This window comes from Squalius cephalus (genome assembly GCF_949319135.1).
Source record: "Squalius cephalus genome assembly, chromosome: 17".
NCBI classification, from domain to species: domain Eukaryota; kingdom Metazoa; phylum Chordata; class Actinopteri; order Cypriniformes; family Leuciscidae; genus Squalius; species Squalius cephalus.
In genome coordinates this window covers 18,572,865-18,592,375 of record NC_137138.1, presented here as the reverse complement: position 1 = coordinate 18,592,375, position 19,511 = coordinate 18,572,865, and the positions used below count along the sequence as shown (strand labels likewise).

Sequence of the window (19,511 nt, the reverse complement as noted above, 5' to 3'; positions counted from 1 at the left end):
GCAGCACACAGTCGAATATTTTGGTTGTACTGTTCTGGAAAAGTGTTGTAAATAAAGCTTAACCACTGTTTTGTGCCCTCTTTTGGAAGGAAAAAAACAAAGTAGTTTGGCTTTCGCAAAGAAAAACACAGCATCTCCACGACATGGAGGCGCCGGCGGCAACAATAATACAGCGAGAATAAAAGTTATGCCTTCTTTCTTTGCGTATACATGGGCGTTGTGTAACTCTGACCCAACACACTGACGCATATTTGTGGGGTCGTGTTTGAACAAAGTTTTAGAAAGAACAAAATAATGTTTTACAAAGAATATCTCTTGTGTTTGAGATTTTGGAACTCTGCAGCTCTTATACAAGCACAAACAGCTCCATAACGCACTAAAGAAAGAGGAAAACAAGAAATCGCATCATATGACTCCTTTAACATCTAAGCAGAGAGAGGTATATATGGATATTCTCATGGATACCTGTATGGATTTGTACATTTAGAAATAAGGAGCAGCCACATCGAAGAAAGCAAGATTAAAATGAGCAGTTACATTGCCAACTATCCAGCCATGGGACCTGTATAACAAGACAGATGGAAGTACAGATGGCAATATCACAACATAGTCTCACAGATTTAACCAGTTTGACTGTCCATGGTGGTGATATCTCAAGTCCTTTACTCTGCTTCCCAACGTTTTGTGTCTCCACAGCCTCATTAGAAAGGCTCAAATATGCTTTAAACAACATCAAACTAGAAATGTGTTGCTCTTAATTCCTTTTATATTCACATTACATCAAATTAATACTATAAAACCTATCATTATTATAATGAGGTCACCCACAAGTTTGGACAATTCTGAGAAGAATCGACTGAGAAAAGACCTAACAGCTAATTTATTCATAAACAAAATCCACGAGGCGTTAACTAAATTCAAGACATTTGTATTATTTTAATTATTATCTTTATTTTAATTACTATCAACCAGTATGAAATATCACCCATGAACAAAATACATCATCATTTGTACAAATGTGAATGAGAAGGGCACCAGCAGCAAAAACATCTGATGAATTTCTCAACATATTGAGAAATACATTATGAGATTAAATTCTTAAATTGAAACCGTGATTGTTATATTATTTAAATATTGCAGATTTTCAAAAAAATAAAAAATAAATAAATTGGGAATATAGTGTATATAAACGCACAAACACTACCGTTCAGTATTTTTTAAATCTTTTGGAAAGAAGTTTCTTATGCTCACCAAGGCTGCATTTATTTGATGAAAAATATATTAAAAACAGTAATACTGTGAAATATCATTACAATTTAAAATAATAGTTTTCCATTTTAAATTTATGTTAAAATGTAATTTTTCAGCTTCCATTACTCCAGTCAGAAATCATTCTAATATGCTGAATAGGTGCACAAATTTATTATTATAAATGTTGTTGTGCTAATTAACATTTTTTTAACAAGGTTTCTTTGATAAATAGAAAGCATTTTGATAGGAAAAGCATTTTTTTTTTACACTGTCTTTTTTTTAAACAATGTAAATGTCTCTTTTGATCATTTTAATGCATCTTTGTATTAATTTCTTTAAAAAAAAATGTATTCCAACGATAGTTTATATTTTACTTTGAGTATTCAAATCAAAAAGTCAAACCACACATATTGTTTTGATTTTAACCAATTTTGTTACAGCTCTAATATTTTAGGTTTTAAATTCTCTCCTCTAGGTATAAGAAACTAAGTCTTACAGTAACCCGCTTAGGTTTCCCCTGGGGTGCACGCACCCCTGCTTGGGAATCACTCTTTCACAGCAATTAGTTGTGGTTTAGATCCAGCCGTTGCAGTGTCTTTCTTTATGCAGGTGCAACGTACATACACACATGAATCATTCAACTTTGTCATTCATCTTATGGTACTTAAATGTATTATTCATGATTTGTCATAGTCGGAGACATAATTTAACTGAATCAAGACTGATACTGGTTCGCCAGCCAAATCTGGAGTCTGATACGTCAGCCGCAGTGAGGTTTAGCAGACTCTGAGCCCACTGGTTACTTGCTCCAAGTGTGTGGAGCTGGGCTATAGCGGGCCTCTGGCAATGTTGCGTGCGGCCCGCTTAGCTGTGCCTGGGCCTCTATATATAGACCCGCATAAAGACTGTGAGTGACTCACGCTCACCTAAAAATCACAGAGCCCAGAAAAACAAAGAATATGGGAATCAGAGATAGAACATGAGAAACTGAAAAAAAGTGCAACTTGGACTGAACATCTTTGGCTCCTTCTCTACTTCTCAACTTTGCTGGCTGTGTAACGCTGCATTAGCCTCACGCTCATAAGATGATTATACAGATCAGCTTATAAGAACAGCTCTCTCATGATTTAGTACAGACAGTGGGTTTTGAACCACTGACCACTTGCATCAACAGCAAGTCATACCATTGGACCAAGACATTAATTTTAGGCTAACACTTTACAATAAAATTCAATTTGTTAACATTATTTAACCTAATAGCTACAATGAACAACTCTTTATTAACAGCATTTATTAATCTTGGTTAATGTTTATTTTTAAATACACAACCATAAAAAGAGATGAATACATTTATTCATGCATTAAATTAATCAAAAAGTGACAAAGACATTAATAGTTTTACAAAATATTTATATTTTAAATAAATGCTGTTACTTGTAAATTTCTATTCACCAAAGAATCCTGAAAAAATGCATCATGTTCTCCACAAAAATATTAAACTACATAATAGGTTGATTTCTGAAGAATCAAGAATCACTAAAGACTGGAATAATGGCTGCTGAAAATTCAGCTTGGCCATCACAATAAAATATATCTTAAAAATATTAAAATAGAAATTAGTTATTATAAAATGTAATATTTCACAATATTACTGCTTTACTGTATTTTGGGATCAAATAAATGCAGCCTAAGGATAAGGGGCTTCTTTCAAAAACATTAACGAAATCTTACCAATCCCAAACTTTTAAACAGTAGTGTTTACTAATACATTTTTAACATTTCAAGTTGTATACGTTAATATTACTTCATGTATTATGAATAAACATGGATTAACAACAAAGTACATAGTGTATTTTTAAATAAACATACCTAGATTGATAAAACTGGCCCATTATTAGTTCATTATTAGTTAACAAATTGAACATTTGTGAAAGCAGTTACTGTTTTATTTATATCTGGACGTTTATCCATTTATGCAGTTTATTCATTTAAATTTTACAAAAATTATCAACATAATTTATCAAAATGTATCATAATACGAAAAAAAAATTCTGACAGTCAATGATGCTGTTTTGGGGATGGGGTGGAGCCATGTCATATCCTGTCAAAGGCATCAGAATCACCCACCCAGGCATTTCAGAGTTACCCACCTTCAACAACACATGCATTTTTAAAAACAGATTTCTCAAAATCAGCTCCTCTTTCAGTATCTGTTTTTAATTATATATATATATATATATATATATATATATATATATATATATATAAACATACATATATATAAACATATACATATACACATATACATATATATATATATATAAAAACTTTGGGCAATCCTCTCCACATCCAGCCCCACACCCCTGTCTGCCAATGCACTCTCATTCTGCCATTTTTACCCTTGCATTTCATCTTTCTCTTCATACCGAGAGCCAAGACTGCTTCAGGCTCTACCACTACCCCCCCCCCCCTCTCCCCCTCTCTCCCTCTCTCCCTCTCTCCCTCCCTCTCCCTCTCCCTCTCCCTCTCTCTCGTTCACTCTTCCCTCCCTCCCGCTCACTCTGCCCTTGCTGTGGCAGACACATTGCAGTTGCAAACGCTCGCATCGGCTTGCTCCCTGCATCAAAACCAACAAATCACAGACTCGCGCAGTTCAAGAATACAGAGCAGGACGAAAAAGCAAAAACAAGGCACTGATTGATGGTAATATGCGACATCAGCTGGGACTCTACAGCACTGTCATATAAAGGTTCTTCGTGGCTGTAGGTAATGGTTGCCTACTTTGTGGGCAGGGTTTCCTGGGACCGTTTGCAAAAGTAAAAACAAAAGAAGCGGTCGGGGGAGAAACAAGGGGTGAGGATGCTACCCAAAATCCCTCTTGGACAAACCTGAGATGTAGAGGGAAAGGGACCCCTGGAAAAGGCAGCAGTTATCTCGGATGGACACAAGCAGGAATTTGGAAATAAAAAAGGTAGGTATATGTTTGCCTTTACCCTTTAGGTATTTAGGAGAGGCTGAGGAGGAGTGGAGACAGAGATTTGGAGTTAGTTAAGACAGAGTAGAAAGAATAACAGTTCAGGGTGGATTAGAGAGAGAGAGACAGAGAAGGAAAACAAAAAGGAGGTAATCGTGCAGTGAAAATGAGTCTATAGACCTCAGGTCCATCCAGACAAGAGTGCATGCACGCACATACACAGACAAATTTGGCTCAGTCAGACCCACAGGGTCTGCTTGAAAGCAGGTCTAATTGGATTATTTGCTTTAATGCGCCAGTTTACAGGAAGAATCAATTAATTTAGGATCCTCAATAGTATAAGACGCTGACATCAGCAAACAGACATGAATGATACACAACATGCTTTCCGCTTTAAGATGTGTCATCTGAGCTATAAGTCTATGCAAGGTAATGAGAGAACAAAAATAAACTGATGTGAGCTTTTTTTTTTAAAGAATGGGAGCTTTTAATATTGGTTAAATATTTGTGTTTCTTTTGGCAGTTCACTCTGAGATTAAATGGATTGGAAGCACTTGCTACTGGAAGCACCTTTCCAAATAGAAGATTTTAATAAAACAAGCTTTCACTTGGAGTCTGAATTTAAAAATGCTGTGAAGTGAAGGAGAATTTGGATGCATTTCCTGAAATGCAGAAAATTATGAAAATCAAGAAAAAAAATAATCCAACTTACTTTTAACTGAGGTTCACAGAAGATTATGGAAACTGGGCAGAGTGACTCATGGCGAAGAAAAGAACGGCAAGGCAGTCATGATGTGACAGTAATTCATCCATTTGACCACAGATCAAATTTAAATCATCTTGATTTTTGGTCATTAACTATGAGGAACAAATCTACCCTCAGCACATCTGAATATTTCCACAGTGTTTACAGTGTTTCACTTCTGGATTTTCATCTGAAGCAATAATGGGACTAGCTGGGCAGTTTGTTTATAAAAGAACTGAAAGGATTGGAAACCATTTTAAATCTTGATGAAACAGACACAACAGGTATGAAAAATTACAGTATTTTTTTGTTCGTCGTTTTCTCCTTTCCCTCCCTGCACAAACTAACCTACTGCTGGCAGGCAGGACCTCATGAGGTTTGTCAATTGTTTTCAGGATATTTACAGTGTGTAATTCCAGATTCAGCACAATGAATCTAAATTCCACTGGGTATTCATTCTTTATAGCAAATTTGCACACATACAGCTTTGAACCAATTGCACATGGTTATTTATAGATTATAACTACTCTCAATGCTGCCCCATCATATCTCTTCATCTCACCCATTCTCAGTTGCACACACTCGTTTAAAAAAAAAAAACTGCTTTACGAGACTGACATTGGAGCCATTATGTAAGACTGAGATGAACAGTCCAAAATCACGTAAATAACAAATAGAAGCATTAGCATAACACCATCACAGTATAACACATATTTGATGATGGTGACTAATGGATTAATTAAACCAAGTCAAGCATTTGCACACGTTCAGGGACAACAGTGCATTAGATAACACAGGTAGTCACTCTTGTGAAAGCAATTAAACTTCATTTACACACTCGTTGCAGCTTGTGTCACTCCCTACTCTCCTTGCACTGGTTGGATTGCTTCTGCCCATGTGTGCGACAGAGCAGGCACACACAGACAGTTATGTATCAGGTTAATGGAGTAATCAGACCCCTGTAGGAGAACAGGGAGCAGCAGAGAGGAGAACAAACAAAAGGACATAAGACGTGGGTAAATAGATACACTTTGTCTGCACACACAGCCACAACAACAGCCACACAATCTCACATCTGCGATGAGAAGACAGCCAAGGCATTCATCACTTAGAATGTGACTGATCATCTTGGGGTTTGTCCCTGGCAGCCAAATTGAGTCTCTCTTTCACTCACAAAACAGGGGAAAAGTTTAAGGTTCTTGTTGCACTTGCTGGGCACATGATGCATGTCTTAAAATCCAATCAACTGACAACTGATTCCAGGTAAATCATTAATCTGAACCAATGGACATGACTCACGGTTAGCTCCTCTTTGATACATTGTTGGATGAAGCAAGCTTATACTGGATGAGCGACTAGCATAACATTGTCTCTAAGTCTCAGTAGCAATTAATGGATAACCGCATTTGTGAAGGGGATTAGTGGATAGAAAAGCAGTCCCTGGATTGAGGGAGACAGAAAGTCCTAATTTTTCTCAGGTCAAGTTATGAGTTGAAGTCACTAATATTTGTTCTCTTTGCACAGGTCTGTGGACTACCTGGTTACCATGCCACGCACAGAACCAGGAAGTCCATCTAGAGGAACCAATCTGTTGCAAGAACAGGGCAACTCAAAATGGATCCAGCCAAGGAGATATCATGCTTCCTCTAACCCTTTCAGCCCAATAAATGTCCGCCCCTGTCCCATGCCACAATCAACAATTTTCTGGCTGAGTCTCCTAGGCTTCGTATTGCTGCAGAGTGGACAAGGTGTGTTGGCAGGGGAGACATGGGGCATGGTGTCCATCTGTCCCATCCACTGTGTGTGTCGGAACTTATCTGAGTCTCTAAGCACACTTTGTGTGAATAAAGGTCTGCTTTTCGTGCCACCGAACATTGATCGCCGCACTGTGGAGCTCCGTCTTGCTGACAACTACATCCTGGAAGTGGGAGGTGCAGACTTTGCCAATATGACAGGACTAGTTGACCTAACATTGTCACGCAACACCATCCATTCTCTAAAACCACTGGCCTTTGCTGATCTGGAGAGTCTGCGTTCACTTCACCTGGACACCAACCGTCTCACAGTGGTGGGACCTCAGGATCTGACAGGTCTTGTTAACCTTCAGCATCTAATCATCAACAACAACCAGCTCACAGATGTTTCGGTGGATGCTTTTGATGACTTCCTATTGACTCTGGAAGATCTGGACCTTTCCTACAACAACCTACGCAGGGTTCCTTGGGAATCTATACAGAATATGGCTAGCCTGCACACCTTAAATCTAGATCACAATCTAATAGACCAGATTGCTGAGGGTTCTTTCAGTGAGCTCTTCAAACTGTCTCGACTGGATATGACCTCGAACAGATTGCAGACTCTTCCCCCTGATCCACTGTTTTCCAGATCCCAGATTGGGGTTGTCAGTCCAACACCATACAATTCCATCACCAGCCTTAACTTTGGGGGGAATCCCCTGCATTGCAACTGTGAGCTGTTGTGGCTACGACGACTAATTCGGGAAGATGACATGGAGACGTGTGCCACACCTGTTCATCTGGCGGGTCGCTACTTCTGGTCCATCCCTGAGGAAGAGTTCACGTGTGAGCCACCACTGATCACCCGTAATACCAACAAGCTGTGGGTGTTGGAGGGTCAAAGAGCCACACTTAAATGTAGAGCCATTGGTGACCCTGAGCCAGTTATTCATTGGGTGTCACCAGATGACCGTATTGTGGCCAACTCCAGTCGCATTTGTTCATACTACAATGGCACGCTGGACTTTTTGGTTACACGTGCCAGAGATGATGGCACCTATACGTGCATTGCCATCAATGCTGCAGGGGAATCTACAGCTCTGGTAGAATTGAAGATCATCCCTCTTCCCCATAGAGGTAATGGTACAATATCCCTTATCAACCACAGAGACCCTGGATCGTCTGATATTAGCAGTGGGCGGGGAGGGGTTGAAGGGGCAGGGACTGGTGTGGTGACTGTACGGAATGTCACTGGAGGCAAGGGAGATACCGGAGAAAGAGGAAGCGGAAGCAGTAATGGAGGAGCAGAAACCCTGGTAGCAGTTTTAGGCGTGACATCCAATTCAGCTCAGATTCGCTGGAAAATGGGTCGATCTTCAATGCCTTTCTTGGTGTGGATGTATCAGATCCAGTACAATAGCACTGCTGACGACGCACTCGTTTATAGGTAAGGATATCATGTTTCTTGATCTTGCAGCACTTTTGACAAAAAAAGAAAAGAAAATGATGTGTTGGTTTTCATGCATTTCAAGTAAACATGTAAACATCCTTGATGCTCATGTTCATGGATTATAGGCTTCAGATACTGATGAAAATATCCCAAAGCGGAAGGAAGAAGTTGAGCCATGAGGCTAAATACAGGCAGCTATTTATAGCCAGGGAGGGGTAAAGAAAGCAAAGCACTTGAGTGAGGGGACCTGCTGACTCTGGGGAAAACAGGATGGACCCTTTAAAAGGGCAAAACCTACACATTTGAAGATGGTGTCACAGCAAATCAGGAAGAGTGAAATGGATCTAAATGGAGGAAGAAAGGGATAGAGATGGGGCAGGTCACATGGGAGGGGCTGTGGGAGTTGCTTACACTGACTCTTCTTAGACAGCTGGGAGGAGTCATAGTAGTTCCACAGTAGTAGTGTCCAAATTCTCATACATTTATAGTTTGTACTAAATTCAGTGAAGAACTTCTCAACATTTGATGTTTTTTTGGCATGCATGTTTATAGTATAAATACATTTCCAGACATAAAACATCTGCTATGTTGTCCTGTGACACACTAACAATGAACAAGAAAACTATTTATTTGGCTGTTGTTTAACAAGTAAAATTTAATCAGAAAAAAAATTATTGGTACAAGCAGTACATGCACTTAAAAAAAAAAACCCACCTGGCTCACAGTTTTTGGACATTATTATCTTTTGAATCTGACACAGCATCAGCTCCTGTTCTCTCAAGGGATAATGAAGTGTCCAATGTTTGCACACCTCAGAATCTTAGCAGATGCAGTACATCATCTGGGTATTGTTCAGCTACTGATCACGGATATGGATGTATTTTTATTACTTTTTATATACTGTGCAGCAGTATCAGGATGCGCAAACAACGCAGTTTGAATTCAAAAATCCTACTTCAGACAAAGAAATTCCTCCATGGTAGCCTTCATTTTATGATCCAATTTGTTTATCTCACTCTCTCCTCTCATTACCTTTTCCTTTCCCTTTCCAACCTTCCTAGAGCTCTTCAGCTATAAACACTCAATTACTCAGAAGGGAGCTTATAAAAGCAAAATATACACTGCACATGCACACACATGAACCCATTCTGGCATGTTAAGGACATATCTAGGAAGGCTTAACAAATGTAAGGAGCAGTGGGATTTCCAGGGATTGGGATCAATAATGCATGGTGAAGGTGAGGGGCATGTTTGTGAGACAAGGAGAGAAATATACATAGATAAAGGAGGATGGGCTAAAGAGAGGGGGATGAAGGTAGCAGAAGTAGCAGCAGTTGCTGAGTGATGGCAGGCAGAGAAGTGGATGAGTGGGAGGCCAGGCATCTTCATAATGGACCTGTTACTACAGCTATTCCCATCAACATGCAGGAATTTGTAAGAGTAAACACAGTAAGCCACTCAAGGCCAGAAGACAGACATTACACTTTGACTGGCCACCTTGACTGCATCGTTAAACTACAGAGATAGACTTTTTCCTAGATATTTTTGCACATTCAAGGAATGCTCCACATTCATTACAAGTTAAGCACTATTGACAATATTTGTGGCATAATGTCAATAACCACAGAAAAAATTAATGGTAACAGTAAGGCTAGTCTTAGCATCAGACATCATGTTGGCTGTTTCTGCACCAGTCAGTTCTCACCACAGTTTTGAAAAATGCTACAAAAGTGGGAGTGGTGAGATGCGAAGTGAAGGGGGAAGAGGGACCAACAACACAGCAACGGCTTCTGATTCTGACAGTTTTATTTCCCTCTCATTGAGTTAAAAGCATCAAAGCTTCCCACAAATGCATGTTGCAATTTACCATTACACGTAACACAATATATATTATACATTAGGGGTGTGCATTGGCACTGCCCTCACGATTCGATTCGATTACGATTCACCAGGTAACGATTCGATTCAATTCGATTCTACGATGCATTGCGATGCATCAAAATTCTACTGCACACAACAAGGCAAAATTTTCATCAGTCATGAGGCAATACAAGCAGTCAGATATTGAACAACAGATTTTATTGGCTGCTATGTGTATTATCACTCTCCTGTATCTTTGACATAAATGTCATTAAATAAAATAAAATTGAATGGTACAGGGTATTGGATATGGCATTTTCAAACCTGAAAAAGAAAGCATAAATTACTGCTTTCAGTGCTTTGAATGAGAAATGTTTCTCTTCTCTCTGCTTGAGAACCATTTGAAATTAAATTTCAACTTTATTGTCCAACTCAAGGCCAGAAAATAAACAGTGTAGGGGTGTAACGGTTCACAAAATTCATGGTTCGGTTCAATACGATACACTTGTGTCACGGTTCGGTATGTTTTCGATACAGCAAAAAGAAAGAAATGCCAGAGAAGTTTCCTTGATTTTTTTTTTTAATTCTTTTTTTTATTAGAACTAACATCATAACGTATGACATTTTTTTTCTTTGAGCAATGATGGAGCTATAATTGACTCTTCTTAGGAGCATATAAAACAAAACAGCTCCTTGGAAAAAATTAAATGTAATATTTTGTGCTTATAAACAAATGTTTATTTTAGTTCAGATTAACATTTGAGGGCGGCAATGTTATTCATAATGTCGAAATAAATCCGACATAACGTTACTTGAAGGCATTATAGCCCACTATTCCTGCCAAACTTCCAAAGTTGCAGTAAGTGTTACTACAGTAAATCCATGGTGAATGTTGCAGATCTGTGGACACTGGATAGTTCATTCATGTCACAATGTTTCTTCCTGGTTTCCATGTCAGCGCTGTTTGATCCGTTAATAACGGAGAAATGTGAATGTTTCTCACTAGATCTCGCAGCGATGTTATTACTTTAGTGGCGAGTTCAAATGCTTTCTTTACTGGATCTCTTAGCGCTGTGTAGTATAAGATCGGCTCGCGCTGCATTGGTCCAAACTGATAAACAGTCCGTCACGAGTAGCTCAGTTTCGTTCCGCTTACATTGCGTTTGCCATTTGATGTTGTGGTTGCGCCAGCGTCTACATTATGAGCGCGCTCGCGACGCGCTTACATTTGAAACCGTTCGGTTTGAAAATGCGTGCCTTGTACCGAACGGTTTAATACGAATACGCGTACCGTTACACCCCTAAAACAGTGACATAATCGATTATGGCACTTTGCCGCATCGATGCTGAATCGTGCATGCCCCGCATTGCGATGCATCGCCGAATCGATTATTGTTGACACCACTATTATACATGGTTTTGTAATTTCACTGTAAATTACACAAATACATACTACATATCCCGTGACAGCTAAAATTTAACGCACAAATGCACAGCTTTGCATTGAAATAAAAAATATATATATACACACACATATGTATATGTGTTTGTTTGATCAGTTATTGGGCCAGTCACACTCACAGTGTGGATGAATCGCATTTGTGTCAAAGACTAATCTATGGAAGAGAACTTATGAGACGCAGAAACACTTACAAAAGCAAAATCAAACACTCATTTTGACCCATTAATGCATCTCACATTTACTGTATTGTGATCTGTTTGAAGCGCCTGTCATAGGAAATCAACACATGCTGTCATGAATACGAGATACAGCCTAGGATCCATTAGCGCCTGCACTAAGCCATACGACTGATATCTCTAAATAAGCTCTAACTTTAATAATGTTCGACCAAGGGAAAAAAGGCTTCTGGGGGGGGGGGGGGGGGTGTTTGGCTCGAGGTCATGGTGCAAAGGACCCTAGGTTGATTTTATTCCGAACCATCCCTTTAAGTGAGGCGTCTTCTCATAGGATAAGGCATGCAGTCTCATGACTAATTATGAGACACCGATGAGTCATTGATGTAGAATAGTACAAGAAAATGTCACATCCTGTGACGTTGACACAAAGACTAATTTAAACCCGGAAGATGAAAATAGTGCAAAAAAGCTTCAAATGAACTAGAATTAAAACTAATATATGGTAACATTTTCTTCTATGATGTTCTACAAATAACTTAGAAAATCTTAGAAAATTTAGTTTAGAGTTTCATGACCGTTTAAATATAAAGTTGAGGAAATAGTTCAGGTTAAAAAAATCCCTATCATACATCTGACCTGAACTGATCTCAAAATGCAAACCATTCTATAGAAATAACGGGAGAATTTTATTTAAATTCTTTTTCAAAATCATTGCCCAGCACGAATCATGGAGAAAATCAAGGGCTTTATTAACAGCATATCATTAAGACGTTTCCTGTGAAGCTTGTAATTCAAATGATCCATTAGATTTGTGAAATTTTATATGCAGATAAGCTTGCAGATATCTCATTGATATGCAGTAACACACTGAGCTCAAAAAAAAAGTCAAGTCAATTTGAATGTGAACATGGTATTTGATTCCTTCCAGTGCAGCACAAAAACACTACACACCTTTTTACTGAGGTTGATACTCAAGGAAAGATAGTGTAGTCAAAATAAAATTGACAAATCTGAACAAAAGCTTATTGAATGTGAAGAGGAAAGAGGGAAATAGCTTATTGAAACCAGAGCAAAAGAGATTAAAATTGTTTAAGGTCCTTCTGCTGTAAACCCTAATTGCCTTTCGAAGTAAAGTGAATTAAAGAACTTGAATCATGTGTAGCCATTCAAAGCATTTTCATTACAGACACATATACCTAGCAGCCAAAGCAAATGCAGTGGACAGTCAATGAAATTTATTAAAGAGTACTGTATAGACACAGTTTCAGCCAGAATGTAAAGACTAGTGTGGGCAGGATTCCTTCAGGCAAGAAGCATGTCAGCAACCTCTCAGCTTTAATGTAAAAATGCTTAATTGCTTGTCAGACTGACCATTTTCACTACAAAAGCTTTGAAATCAATCAAGTTCACCTTATTGTGCTTGGTGCATTTCTGGCTGCATTTCTCCTCAATGTTTAATTTCTCATAAAGTCTCCTTTTTTTTTTTGGTTACAGAATTCTGCCTCCAACCAGTAATAGTTTCCTGCTGAAAAACTTGGTGTCAGGAGCGGACTACAGCCTGTGTGTCTTGGCCATATTCGATGATGGCATCTCCTCCTTGGCTACTACAAAGGTGTTGGGCTGCATCCAGTTCAGCACTAAAGAGGATTATCCAGAATGCCGTTCTCTGCACGCTCACTTCCTGGGCGGCACACTGACAGTGATGGTGGGTGGTGTGGTGGTAGTAACCCTTCTGGTCTTCACCGTGGCCATGATGGTGCGCCATCGTGTATGCGGAGAGTGTCGGGATGATGCCAACAGGCCCGGCAAGTTCTTGCCAGCCAAAGGGGTGGATGTTTACGCCCAGACAAATGGAAACAACAGTATGATGATGGTGGCGTTGCCAAACGGAGTCTTGGCCCAAAGAACAAAAGACAAACGCAAGCACAGTTCTCTCTCAAAACCCAAACAGAGCCCGGAGCCACACCATGGCACACACGATAGGGATGACGGGGCAGTGAGGGAAAAATGTTTTAGTCCTCTCACACCAGAAAGTGAGAGATTGACACTCTTCTACTCCCCAAGCAACACACTGCCCATGCCGACACAAAAGCGAGCAGGTAGGCTCAAGTTGCGGAAACCTCTGGAGAAAGACAGAGACATGGACAGAGAGGCCTTGGCCTCGCTTGCATTGAAACAAGATGGAGATGACGGAAGGGAAGGAGGCTCAGACTTGAGGCAGGCACTAAAAACCAAGCGTAGCTGCTCTTTTGATGTGGGTGAAATCACCACCACCACCACATGTTACGGCTACGCCAAGCGGCTGAGTGTCATCTGGACCCGTCGTAGCCAGTCGCTACATGGCATGCTTGTCCACTGTGCCTCCACGACCAGCACATCCAGCACGGGTAGCAGCGAGCAGTATGGCAACGGCCTAACGCAAAATTGTCTACATGCCTTCACTTCTAACAACTCCAACTCCAACTCTAACTCGACTTCAAACTCAAACAGTAGCATGACCGTCAATCCAAGAGACCTGGAGGAAAGTGTGGTGTAGATTGTGAAAGAAAGATTCGCCTAAGAAAGGCTGATACAAACAAACAAATGCAGTGAGAGAGAACTATAAAAAAAAAATTTGATAAGAAATTATCAGGGGAGGGCAGAATTGATGAGAAGTAATGCTCCTGACACAAAGGATTGGCTATCATTTGATGACCGCCATTATTCTAAGCCACAACAAGGCTCAAAATCAAATTATGTGAAGACAAAGAATGACAAGTAGGATTTGAAGAAATGAGATTCAAGGACAGGCTTGTTTTTTTTACGGCAGGCCCAAGGCATGGGGGATTACAACCTAAAGCATCTGTTTCAACAAGATTAATTAACCAATTAATACATTTTGGAATAAATCAGCCTCTACTTTATGTAGAAGAAACACTATTCGAATGCTAATGAGGAGCTGAAAAACTAAGGGGGTAAATATCACAAAAAAAAAAGAACAAAAAAAAATTTCAAACCCAAAGAGAGAATGCATTATCTGTTGGAATACACTGCTGCAAAGAAGCACAACATGGGCCTTCTAATGAGAGAAAGAATATAAATATGCTGTAAAGTTTCTCTTCACTCTTTAAATTTTTTCAAACGGATATGTTTTTCAATGAATTGAAAAGATGGAAGGAGTGGGACTCTCAGAAGACTTCAATACATTGGTGTTAAGAACGGGGTAACCATTTGTTCAAATGTCATTCAACAGTGGTCTGAATAGTCATAATTGTTCTTGTCTGATCAGCCTTTTTTCCAGAGTCATAAAAAGAATAAAACACTGTTCTGTAAAAATGATATTCTGTATTGTGGAATGAAGCTGTAATGAAGCTCTAATTGAGATCAATCTGATATGATAGCTCCAAGGTTAATTGCTTAAGAGAAGCTGGAATAAAAAGCCATATGCCACATGAACCAAAAAAATAGAGTGCTGCAGTTGACTGGCAGCACGGCATACAGCCCCCAAAAAAACCTGATTAAAATGTCAAATAGGATAATCAGCTTAATGTCTCTAGTGTACTAATTCTAGCTCAGCTAACTTAACTGGAGATTTAATTGCAGATAATAAACAACAACAACAACAAGGTCTGTTAATCTGCAAGATATCAAAGTAGTAATGTGTTATATGAGCTAAGGCTTCAAGATGAAGCTTGTAATTTCCTGTTATATTTCTTCATTTCTGCTGTGTCAAGCCCACTACAGACCATTTTATATAACAGTCGACAGAAGAGGAGGAAAACAGGACGAAGATGAAAGGAAAGAGGCAGGGGTGAAGGTGTGGACCAGAAAAAGAGGACATTGGTGCAGTTGGGGGAGGTTTCCTGTCTGCCTGGTTTGTGTGTTATGCTAAGCGCTGTTACAACGGATATCGCAAATGGTCCTTAAAGCTCAGGTTATAGCCGATTCATTATACAGAGAGAACATATGCATACATCGATGCGTGTTTATGTAATCCCAGTATGTGTGTTAAATCAATCCCCGCTCTTTCCTAAAACTTAACGAGCTGCTTCAACTAACTACTCTCTACATCAGCTGCTACCTTCTAAGTTAACATCTAAATCAAAATGCAAGTCTGATTTAAAGCCATTCATACAAGCCAAACAAATAGCGCTACTCATTTGAAGAGCTTAAAGGAGAAGTTCACTTTTAAAATGAAAATTCTGTCATCATATACTCACCCTCATGTTGTTTCAAACCTGTATGAATTTCTTTCTTCTGCTGAACAGAAAGGAAGATATTTAGAAGATTATCAGTAACCAGACAGTTTTTGGGTCCCAATGACTTCCATAGTAGGAAAAAAAAATACTATGGAAGTCATTGGGACCCAAAAACTGTCTGGTTACTGATAATCTTCTAAATATCTTCCTTTCTGTTCAGCAGAAGAAAGAAATTCATACAGGTTTGAAACAACATGAGGGTGAGTATATGATGACAGAATTTTCATTTTAAAAGTGAACTTCTCCTTTAAGAGCCCTGTCTAATGCTTAAAGATTGAGTTAATTCCAATAGAGCTTGACATTAACATGATGGTAAGCTAATAACTTTGTGATACTCTATATTAATTGATACTTTTTAATACTGAATAAAATAGTTTAATGAAGGGGGTTCACCTATTGTGGCTTAAAATGTTGCCTAACCAGCTGGAAAAAAAAACCAGGTAAGACCAGAAAACCAGCTTAGGCTTGTTTACATGGGTTTTCAGCAAGGTAGACAGCTGGTCTTAGATGGTGTAGCTCAGTGTTTATCATGTGGTGGGTCGAGAACTAAAAATGGGTCACAAATTGGGTCGAAAAATATGTAATAACCTATTTCAAATATTCTTAAATATTACATATATGTGAATATATATATATTAGAAAAATAATGCACACCCGAGGTGGTAATGCGGTCACGACGCGAAGCGGAGTGGCCGTTCACCTCGGGTGTGCATTATTTTTCTAATAATTCAACGACCTGAAGTCAATTATTCCGCTTATACTACAGTTACCACACCTCGAAACATTGTTCAGATTATGTATTTCAAGACGTTTGTAAAGTTTTTGTCATTAAAACGCTCTTGTATGTAGGACTAATTTCTTACGCATCTAAACCAATGCCTCGTTGCTAATTCCAAAACGGCATTTTAGAGTTAGTAACGGAGGTTTGAGCCGCTGATAGCAGACTAATGCTGGGACACACGACTAGCTGACACATTCTCTGACTGTTTTCATAGACAGATTTTAAACACCGACTTTGAACACAGACTGAACGCGCTGAACGCGCGTTTGGGCATTGTCAGTCATAAGTATCAAATTGCATTCATAACCGGCCTTAAAGTGTGTCCCCGGCTTTATGCAGTTATTAATGCAGTTATTTGAAAGAGATGTTGCGATAATGAGACAGAAAAGCATGTGCGTCAGTATTATTAGCCTATTTATTTATTAATTTAATTCGTTTTAACTAATTCGTTCATTCTTTTTTTTTTTTTTTTTTTTTTCCATTGACAGATGACAGTAGACTATAGCCAAATAAATGAAACACAAAGCCCTTTTAACAAGTGGGCCTATAAATAATTATTTATTTATTATTATCTGCAATAAAAATCCGTACTGCAGGACTATCCATTTATTTAGCCTATATTCAGTTTAATTTTCTATTGATTATAATATAGACAGGACTATATACTTTATTTATTAAAATTAAACTGCATGTTTCTATTGATTGTGAAGCTAGACATTGAAAATTGCAGATCAAGCGCATGGGGCTGCATGTTTTTTCTTGTTATGAATTGTATCCTATTTTCCGTTATTACCGTTAACTACGCGAAGTGATATGGAACTGTAATGCGGTCAAGACCTGCCTGGAACTACTTTAGCTGTGCGTTTCCCTGAAAATAATGCACACCTTAGAACGTTCGTCAACCAATCAGATTCAAGCATTCAACGGCCCTGTAGTATAAATATATATTATGCATGCATGTATGGATGTATATTAGGGGTTGAACGACTTAATTTTTCAACTGAAAAAGCCTGAACCTCGAGCTGAGACTCGAACGCGGGTTGCCTTGTGCACAGCTATGATATATGACAGTGCTGCTAGCAAGGCTATTGCTCCTACAAAACAGTTTTTTTTTTTAGGAGTTCTTTTGTCTTTGGGTCATTATATTTCTCACAGATTTCTGCTTGTTCTAAATCAGATAAAGATAAAGTAGCAAAGATTACATTTATATGAATGCATAAGTGGGAGAGTGATTGCGTGTGAATTAATTCTACCTGTCACCGTCTCTCTACTAATAGAGAAGCTGTGGGTTTAAGTTACTAAGAAATATATGCTAGAACTTTTCAGTTTCGAAACTATTTTATTGATAAATCACAGAACAGTGTTGACAATACATTTCTGGCTCCTGAGTGTTTGTGTGCACTCGATCTGCACATGATATGCGAGCTACGGTCTTGTATGTGTGTGATTTACAATGCAGCAGCACATTAGTTTAGAACGGTGAGTAACTTACGTGTATAATAAGCTGTATAAAAACGTGCATTCAACTGATCAATTTTGAGCATCCAGATGGTAAAATCAAACATATCTGGTGGAGCACTCTCGGAGTATGCATTTATTTGTCATTTTAACTGTTGGCAATGCAGCGTAAAAGTGAACTTCAAAGATTTCTTATCCTTTTGTGCCCTCTATAGGCCACAATTCCACAAACCTGGAAGACCTTCTAAACATATGTAAGGAGTAAGATTTTTAAGAAAGGAAAATTTAATGGATAAAACAAAAATAGTAGGGAGAATCGATGAATTATGATTAATTTACAGCCATTGTGAGAATAACATGTAATCAAGTAATCACTAAAATAAAAGTAATTGTAGTCTGATTACGAGTATTTAAAAACATAATATAATCAAATTATTCATTTTAGAATCTGATTACGTAATCCAGATTACATGTAATCAGTCACCACCCAGCACTATATATGTATGTATATAGTGCTATTAAAAATAAATAAATAAATAAACATTTATGTGAAATGTAAAATCTAGGTCCTAAAAAAGAACCTGTTGGGAACCACTGGTCTAGCTGGTTTTCCAGTAGCTAAAAAGTGCCCAATTCCCTCTAAAGCCAACAGACGAGCCTGATCGGCCTGAGAGACCAGCTAAGACCAGCTTAGGCTGTTTTAAGTGTTTTTTTCCAGTAGGGTCCATAGATCCAGTAGCTCACTAGAGTCTGGAACAGAGCTACACACTAGGAATCTGTGAGGCCCTCCATTTCATTGGCATAGTAAAAAAAATGGAAAATCTGAAGATGAAAGAATTAATTTATAATCAAAGGGAAAGTGTGATTGAAGACCAAGCAGATTGCAAAAACTGCCCGGGAAAAGCACAACTTCACACAGATGTGACACCTAGTTCCAGTCAGGAACAGCGCATATAATCGCATGGTCTAATTTTTACCAGTGCTTTTATTCTCAGAGCCTGATGTCTAAAATCATGAGCATGCCTTTTATTTCCCAAGCACCCCCAGAGAGCATAAATGTCTTTACAAACTCCATGAAGAGCACACAACTCTGACTGCATGAAAGACGGTGTGGGCAGCACAGGGAGGAGGAGACGGAGGAGAGGATGGAACGGTTCCGTGTGATAGCTACAGGCAACATTCTGCCCTCCTTTACCCAATTAAAACCTACTGATTGGAACATAGGTGGTTAGCCGATCATGCATGCAGGAGCAGTGATGCAGACAGAGCTGGCCTGTTCTCTCTCTGGCTGTGATGACTCCACTGCAGCTGCAGCAGCTGAGCTCTCCCTCCTCTCTCTCTCTCTCTCTCTCTCTCTCCTGAGAGTCTCTTGACAAGACG

General features: G+C 38.9%; 2 protein-coding genes across 3 annotated transcripts in view; one reads left to right on the top strand and one right to left on the bottom strand.

Moving 5' to 3' along the window:
- pcxa (pyruvate carboxylase a) overlaps positions 1-19,511 on the bottom strand; it is a 124,740-nt gene that overhangs the window by 25,091 nt on the left and 80,138 nt on the right. The window lies entirely within an intron of this gene.
- lrfn4a (leucine rich repeat and fibronectin type III domain containing 4a) lies at positions 3,810-15,177 on the top strand. Of its 2 annotated transcripts, XM_079846698.1 has the most exons (4): positions 3,810-4,222; positions 4,749-5,254; positions 6,495-8,153; positions 13,149-15,177. In XM_079846698.1, the coding sequence occupies exons 3-4, from the start codon at positions 6,517-6,519 to the stop codon at positions 14,188-14,190; spliced, it is 2,679 nt and encodes an 892-aa protein (XP_079702824.1). In that variant the 5' UTR covers positions 3,810-4,222; positions 4,749-5,254; positions 6,495-6,516; the 3' UTR covers positions 14,191-15,177. The 2 variants fall into 2 exon arrangements, with proteins under 2 accessions (XP_079702824.1, XP_079702825.1); XM_079846699.1 differs by lacking the exon at positions 4,749-5,254 and having other exon boundaries at positions 3,815-4,222; positions 13,149-15,171.